Source organism: Teleopsis dalmanni, chromosome 2, assembly GCF_002237135.1.
Source record: "Teleopsis dalmanni isolate 2A chromosome 2, ASM223713v2, whole genome shotgun sequence".
NCBI lineage: Eukaryota > Metazoa > Arthropoda > Insecta > Diptera > Diopsidae > Teleopsis > Teleopsis dalmanni.
The window spans coordinates 118,325,412-118,334,568 of NC_051847.1; the positions used below are offsets into that span (position 1 = coordinate 118,325,412).

At 29.4% G+C, this 9,157-nt stretch overlaps 1 protein-coding gene across 1 annotated transcript; it reads left to right on the plus strand.

The window, feature by feature from the left end:
- Positions 1 to 8,212: 8,212 nt before the first annotated feature.
- On the plus strand, positions 8,213 to 9,109 carry LOC119675553 (ficolin-2-like). Its single transcript, XM_038086759.1, has 2 exons — positions 8,213 to 8,919; positions 8,986 to 9,109. The coding sequence occupies exons 1-2, from the start codon at positions 8,213 to 8,215 to the stop codon at positions 9,107 to 9,109; spliced, it is 831 nt and encodes a 276-aa protein (XP_037942687.1).
- The last annotated feature ends 48 nt before the right edge of the window (positions 9,110 to 9,157 follow it).

Sequence of the window (9,157 nt, forward strand, 5' to 3'; positions counted from 1 at the left end):
ATTTTAGCATAAAACCACTATAACGGTAAGGATCGGTTATTTCAAAATATCAAATATATCATATGATCATTTTTTATTTTACTTCTAATTTTTTCGTAAATTCCAAGTTTAGGAATGTACTTTTCTTTCTATATTATGTATTTACCACGCTGTGTAGATTTTTCAAGTACATTTCTATCCATTTACTTTCCATTTTTTTCGTTCTTTTGAGAACATTAAAATGATCATATGACTACATAAAAATATTTTTAATTTGTTTTTGGAAATATTTTCATAAATTGAAATTTAAAAAAAATCTACTATATGAATGAAATTTATTTAAAGTAAATCAAACTATTTAAATATTCTCAAATACAACTACGCGTTGAATTCACATGTTCATATACTTCAATTATGCTGAATATTATAAGGTTTTCAAACCCTACAAATATTACTAGTTGACCTCAATGCAGCAGATATTCCATTTACGTCCAATGCAGGAACATATGAGTAAATTATCTGCGTCATTCCAAACATCAACTGTTCACGAAAACAAGTCAATTAAAAGTGCCATTATTTTGACTCCCTACTCAATGGACTTCATGAGCTGCATTTGAACTATATTACCCCTATACTTCAAGACAATCCTTCCAAGATACAGTGCAAGTTATAAGAAAAAACTATTATACCCGCATCTTTGTGCGGTTACATTTAATTGGCACAATGTTTTCGCTTGAACTGTCGCTTATCGTGGGTATCGCGTTTGTTTTAATTTAATTAAAACCAATTCTTAGCTTCGCTTAATGACAGCTTTTCTTTATATTTTCACTTTTCTTTTATTTCAACTTAATTTGTTGAAAAATATACAAAGAGGAAAAACACCAACTCTTAATCTTATCTCGACTTAGCACAAAACAACTCAAATCCTTTCGAAATGTGCATCCTGTCAAAAACAAACATGTTAACACATACACTTGAGATGACACTTTGCAGATACACACATTTACACACACATCTGCACACACATTACTACGCATTAACACACATAAATACACACTTCAGTTGTAAAACAAATGTGACACGTACGTACAAACAACACAAAATGGCGGCAATTATGGTATGTTTGTGTATGTGTCTGATAAGCTTTTATGATGGAAACTTTTATTAGTTCCGCCATTTTTAATACATAATTTTTGCCATTAAGTTTTTTTTTTTATTTTTAATTTTATAACGAATTATAATTCTGTTTAACTTATATTCTTCCCTGCTTAGGTGTTAGTGTTGGTAGAAGATAGTCGACACAGAAAGTAAATATCTACATAAGACACAACTTACGTTCTCCAATCGTATTAACAAATATTCCACGATGGTGGAAGCAACTATTGATTGTACGCAGTGACGAAACTAGACCTACTCTGGTCGTCGACAACACCATTTTTACTAATGTTAATTTTTATTGCCAAAAATAACGTATCTTGTAACGAAAAGAAACTATTTGAAAATAAGAAGGGTTTAAATAGCAATGAAAAGACAACAACAAAAATTTTTGTTAATTTCTTGAAATTTGCCTGACCATACAACGCTGTTTCGAGTATTGTCAAGTACTCATCATCAGTGATATTAGGATATATTCGAATTTTTATTTTTAATTCATAATCCGTATATAATTTGTTTGTACAGATTTTACATTCACTAATACGACAAAGTATATGTTGAAGTTTTATTGCTAATAAAATTAAAATAAACACAACTTAAAAAAATAAATCCTCCTACTTTAAGCCTCACTGAATTCTCTTAAAATACTATCATAATTTACATAAGCTGCTATTTTCGCTTTAATTAACAGAATTATCAATGCGGACAGTCTCTCTTGGCTCATCGCACTTTTCAAATAGGTCTTAATCAATTTGAACTTCGAGAAGCTTGTTTCAGCAGAAGCTGTACTGACTAGAACTGTGAGCATGATTCCGGTTACCATACTCTTCCTCTAAATTATTTTCTTTAATATACCGGTTGAGTTCTTTTATACCGTAGATTTAGTCTAGTGAGTTCTATATAAAAAGCAGCAGTTCCTTATACAGTTCAAAAGGCTTAATGTTATTGTTTTGACCTTACCTAAAAATTATACCTAAAGCATTACGATGTTTGAGAAAGTCTTCGTTTGGTGTTCATATGATTGATTTTATATATGAAAACAGATTGTTTGAAATATTCAGTAAGTGCTTTGAATCGACAGTCAGTATCAGCTATGAAGGCATATATCATTGTAACTTATCACTACCATTTATAACTTTTTAGTATATATGACATTTCTGGAACTGTTGACAATAAAACAGAAATGAATTTAATGTCAACAGAATTTTAGTAAAATTATGCCAAAAAAGCAAATAAAAACAACATTTTCGACTTCTAGTTTGTATTAAGAAATGGACTCAATTCTTTCAAGCTTGCCAGTTCATCGTTTAATAATTGCAGAGCATGTCAGTTATTATAACTGACCACAAAAATAATTTTTCTACAGTAAGTACATTTACTTTAGTTATAATAAATATATCTTGTTAATTGCAAAAATTCATTAACTTAAAATGAATTTGATTGAGACTGATTAATTGAGACTATTGATTGAGTATATTGTCAATAATCTTTGATAATCGAATGCTATATCATAAAGTGAAAGGTACCAGGAACTCTCCTCATTTTTTTGCTTATAGTGATATTTCTATTTTTGAGAAATTTTTTTAAATAAATTAGATATTGAAAAATTTGTACAAATTTCACTGATGAAAGCAAACAAATGAAACACAAAATTATCTAAAAAATTTATTTGATTTGTGACTCACGAGTAACTCAAAATTAAGAAAGTATAATTAAAGAAGCGTTAGTAAATTATTAAATAATTAATGTGACTATGCATCTGATTTACTTTAGTTATAGAAGAACAAAAACGAAGATGAAAGATAAGATCTTTAAAAAAACACCAAAAAGATGACTTGACATTATTGCTTTCTTACCTTTCAAATTCCTAAAGGCTTAGATACAATGATTTTGAAAATAATTTTCAATGAAACTATTGTTTGCAGCTCGAATAGTGATATATTCACAGTGATACTTTTATATTACTACACCATTCTAATAGAAAATACCAATTATGAGATAATAACAACATCCACTAATAAGCTGATTCGCTTTTAGAACTAATATGCCAGTGTTTCTTATTACATGAGCCTAGTGTCTAGCTAAGTCAGTATGACTTTACTTGAGTTAGACTATGTTTTCAAATTTTTATTTCTGAAAAATTTGCTTTTTTAAGTGTGAGTCATTCATTAAACGATCAATTTTAACCAGTAACTAATGCTCATTAAAATGTCTCCGTTTAAATAATATTAATTATAGCACTTAAGATCTACTATTGTCGCTGTGCTTCGCTCTGTTAGTAGCTAGTAGCCTATTTCTATTTCTTTTAGTAACATTTATTTCTGACATTAAATTAATTAACCCATTCTATCACCCCTAACATTCATACTTTTTTTAATTAGCAAAAACTATTACTTCCAACGTAATATCATAGATTCGCACAGCAATTTTATTTTAACAATATTCACAATTATTTCCTAACGTTATTGTTGCGACCACTTAAGTAAACACATCCTTATAATATTCTGTGATACCCAATCACTTGCAATAGCCTTTTTCCAATAATTATATTAAAATGGCGATGTATCTACATATACCATGGTGCTTTACCAATACCTCTACTTACTATGTATTAGAAAATTACAGGTATATTATTATGCTTTCAAATACATCACCATAATTTTGTTGCACAACTTCAAACCGGATTTAGTATCGGATTATATAAAAATAACTTCGTATATATAGAAATACTTTGAGTTCCATTCAGTAATTCGTCCGTCACTTCTATATGGTTGTGTAGCGTTTAGCAAAGCTTCAAAGACTACTATTCGTCAGCTAAAAATTGCACAAAGTCAGGCTCTGAGAAGACTTTTCAAAGTGCCATGGTACATTAGGACGAATGACATCCTCAGGGACCTCAAGGACCTCAAGATTGATCCCAACAAGAAATACATAAAGAATTGAGCCCTGAAATTATTTGCGAAAACTGACCGACTTACCAACACCGCGTTATAAAATCTCAGAATGGTTACTGGCTCCTCGGCGAGGTATGCAGATCTGAGGTCAATTACTGCTTAGTCTGATGAAGTGATAAACAATAATCCAGTCAAGGCGTAAAGAGAGGTTTTAAAAATACCTTGAGTTGAGAAAGAGTAAAAGAGCTCAAGTGCACTGGCTCAAATAGAAATAAATAATTCAGTAAATCGATCTATCTCAATTATTCATCAAAAGCTATAGCATATAATTGCTAAAAACTCATTTGCTCATTTATAATAACAACATGACAATAATTTATTTATTAAACAAATTTACTAAATAATATTTAAAATTTACTTTACTTTCAGTTTACTTAATGTGCCACTTTTTAGTTTGGGTCATTATTTTGAAGCCTTTTCTATAGTGCAACTATATCAATTGTAATTCATAATTTTTTAAAAAAAAATTTCAATGTCCAATCAATAATGGTGATTGCCGTGACATAACGTATATAATAAAATATTGTTTGCAGCATATAAAGAAATGTAGCATTAATCCAAAAATGTTTCGTCTGGAACTCTAGTCTAAGTTTCATGTAATTAGAATACTTACATCGTTCTTTCCGGAGAGTGTACATGACTGCAATTAAAAGCTATATTCTTATGAAAGTCAAATTTTTCAGTTGTAAATTAAACGTTTCTCAACTAAGACCTATACAACACTAAAGAATTCTTCACTTTCTTGAAGTGATTTTTTGATTTCAACCATTAAAAAAAAATGGTGATTGATAACTTCTAGTAAAAAACCACCACAAATTAATAATCGATTTATGGAATAAAAGGAAGTATTATATAAAACCTAAACACATAACTTGAATTACTTTTAATACCTTTACGAGTAAAAGCACTGTTATTCTACTATCAGAAAGTAACCCACACATTATTCACGAAAAATATAGCCTGAAATATCACCTTTCAAACAAACACTCATTTGATATAATCGGATTAGTTTTGCCAGATATATGCGTACCAACACCATCTAGCGAGAAAAACGGAGGATACCTTTTATATTACCTAATACTCGTATTTATCATAGTGTACATAAATAAAATAAAAAAAAATAAAATAAATTATAAACCACATTACAGACATCTTTGATTTTGTTACTTGATAAAACATTTTTTCTTTTATTCCTTAGACTTTTCCACATCATATATCATTTACATTAAACAATTCCTACAATAACTTAACCTTACGAACCCACTTAACATTTAAAAATATACGTCCATTATGCATTTTATAGGCTCTTCTTGTAGCTTCGGTACTCACTTAAGAAATATGTGATTTTTATATGAATTTTCGGCTAAATCTTTTAAACCGAAATATGGAATCACATAGGACGACCTTTTTTTTAAAAAAAATTAAAAAATTCTATACCCAATTGTGGTCACCAAAAACGTGACCAGAAGTGAAATGAAGCACTTTACCGTTTCAGTACATTTAACGAAAATTACAAGAAATTCAAACTGAGGCCAAAGTAGACGTAAGTAACGAGTAAAAATAAGAAGAAAATTCTCAAAACTCAATATGCAGTTAGTTGAAGGACACCTAGCAAAAACAAGCGAAAGCAACAAGGACTAATACTGTTACTATTCCAATTCCGAATTTCAGTACATAACTGGAGAGAAAGTAGGAGAAGCATGAAGTAAAATTTAATATGTTCGCTTATTTCAAGCATGAAATCCTTCAAAATGAAACTGGATACTCGACTGTGTGTGCAAACTGTGTGTGGATTTGGTCCTAACAACTTAAGGCAAAATAAAGTAATTGACAAACTGGAAGCACTACGGAGAAGGAATTATGAAAAAGTAATTGTAGCCAATGTCAGATACATTATATATAATAATGGAAAGGTGTTTATACGATATATGATTATGTGAGCATTGCTGTGGCAGAGTATAAATAATATATAAATTTTAGTTAAATTTATGCAAAAGTTATTATAGCCCTAAATCAACATATTCCAATATAATGGCACAACCTAGGATGTTAATATCAAAATATTCACAGTTCTATCTTATAATAGAATCAAATCTATTGTTTTTATTAAGTCATGTATCGTACTAACTATAGGAAGCAAGAAAAAGAAATATAGATCTGCATTTCTTTTTAGTACTTCTTAGAAATGAGATAGTTTTAATGAAGACTTGACTTGAAGATTTGACTTAGCTTAGACCGTTTTAACACCAAGCGTTTCCTAGTTTTGCGGATACAAGAAACCTATGAACTAACCGCATCAAATGTAATCAGCTTGACAAAGATGACAATCGTTTAAGCTTAAGTTGATAAATAGTCTTGTACTACAGTTTTGACTACTCCATTCTTATATTTAATCATATAAGACATATTTTCAAGATCATATGTTCACAATAACAATAACTAGACTTATTTAATACCACCACTATTTAGTCATATTCTTCAACATTTTTCATCATACAGTATTTGACCACGTATTCTCTCTTTCTTGATGTCAATATTTCGATATATTACTTCTCTTGTTATATTACTATAACTTCTCAAATATTACTATAACTACAAATGGATGAAATGAGGTGTGGATTAAGTTAGGAATAAGTTAGAATATAACACAATTGTGTTACTTGAGAACACCTTCACCAGTTTCATGGTACTTGTTATCAACAGAAAGTTTATTCCTTATCCATCATAATTTGTGGATGTTGGGCAGTATCCTTAAATTTGTAGCTTTAGTCCAAATGCAAAGTAATAGATCACAATGTATTACTAGTATTACTATTTTATATAATTTACACAAGATTTCAAATATATATGTATTCTTCACTTATTTTATTTGGAGACTAATCCCGTAATGTCAGATTTTTTATTTGCAAAAACATTTATTTTGCTCCAAATGCAGTGAATTTTTAACTCACACAATTATAAATATGAATAGGAGCAGAAAATTTTGAATGTTACAAAAAGGTATGGCCTTTCATCTAGCTCGGGATATTAAAAAAATTATTAAGAACACAACCAAAGAAATTTTTGATAGCCGTTTATATTAAACTGGCCTTGAGGTGGGGTTGGGCATTAAAGTATTAACTTTCTACGTTTTTTCACATTATCTAGCCATAAGTAACAGAAACAACTATAAGTTCTTGAATGGTTGAATAATAATATATTAAAATGTGTACATATCCGAAGTTATAGAATGTAAAGTATATATAGTATGTAAAGTATCCGGAATTGAAAATTTAGGAAATGACTTATCATATATTACATTTAAGAAGCATATGTTTTACTTGTGTATATATACAATTTGCATGAAAATTAAAAATAATGTGGGATATATATGTAGAAAACATCTGAAATCATTAAATATAAAAAGTAGTAACCAATTAATCAAAATACAATTATGACAAATAATTAACGAGATAATATTTTGTTGTATACAATAATTCCGGTTACTTTGTACATTGCATAAAAGATGAATTATATTCAAAAATCTAACATATGATATTTTTTTATGAACCCAAGTCTATAATATATTTAAATATATTATGATTTGCATTTTCCGATATTACCCAATATAGATTAAAGGTTTATCTGAGTAACTATAGTTTATATAATTTATTGCCTGTACAGTCTATCGTTATTGTTATATAGTTCTACAAATTAGACCACACAACACTGTGGTTCTTATATATTTATATAAATAAATATATAAGGATATAAGCGTACGATTACTTACGTTGAATGGTTTTCCAAACTCAAGTAGAACGTTAATACGTCCAGAAGCCACAATTTATCAAAATAGCTAGGAAAACATTATTATAACGGAAGTACACGATAAGAATATTTTTATTCGCTGCAATTCTAGAAGACTAACATATATAAATACGCTATTCAGTACTGAAATTCATTATAGTAAGAACCGGACCCTCGCCAAGATGTTAAACTCCAAGTTAAGCGTAATTTTATTAATATGCATTTCAATATTTTCAATAGAAACAAAAGCAGAAGTTCAATTTTTATATAAATATAATGATAACGATGACGATAAGTCAATAAAATTGAATGAACTAAGTAGTAAAATTTGCTTAGGAATGGGTCGTGAATTGAAAGAATTGCGTAGCATCATTTCAAAAGTTCTACAGCCAATTACAGAAACAAAGAAAAGCCAAAATGCAGAAAACATAAACAATAACTTCTCCCATAAATTGGATATTAGATCTATTTCGGCAGTGCCAACGAAGGAGATTCCTGACAGAACGACCACTGAACAATTGCCAATGAGTTGCGCTGAAGCAATGCCTGACGGCAGTAAAAAAAGTGGTATTTACAAGATTTATCTACCCGAATCTGATCTGAAACCTTTCTATGTATACTGTCAATCGGATCCAGATAATAGCACTGCTTGGACGGTTGTTCAACGACGTGAAGATAGCAGAGTAAATTTTTTTGCTGATTGGAAAACATACAAAGCAGGTTTCGGTAACTTAAATGGCGCCTTCTTTATTGGTTTAGATAAATTGCATGCTCTAACACAGTCCGAACTACATGAATTATGGATTAGGCTAGAAGATTTCGAAGGTGAAACACGTTATGCAAAATATGATTTATTTGCCATTGGCGATGAATCCACTCAATATACTTTAAGTATTTTGGGAAAATACAGTGGAAATGCTGGTGATTCATTTAGTTCGCATCAGGGGCAAAAGTTTTCCACAAAGAATGTTGATAACGACATAACTTCTAAAAATTGTGCTGAACGATACAAAAGTTCTTGGTGGAATTTTGATTGCTATGATAGGTAAAAAAAACCTTCCAGTTTTTATGGTTATAAGTTTCTTCTTATAGTATATTTCATTTAAAATAGTAACTTAAATGGTGAATACGGCAGTGGTTATAAAAATTACACTGGAATAAATTGGAAAACTTGGCATGGTATTGAATATTCACTGAAAGGTGCAATAATGGCGATCAGACCAAGTAAAAGTTAATATGATACTTTGAAAAAAAAATTATTTTATGAAGTAATATATTAGTTA

Bases quoted from the DNA above. Each gene is read 5' to 3' on its own strand.
- LOC119675553 (XM_038086759.1), top strand. From the start codon at position 8,213: ATGGGTCGTGAATTGAAAGAATTGCGTAGCATCATTTCAAAAGTTCTA. The intron at 8,920-8,985 runs GTAAAAAAAACC...CATTTAAAATAG, and splicing joins AATTTTGATTGCTATGATAG to TAACTTAAATGGTGAATACG.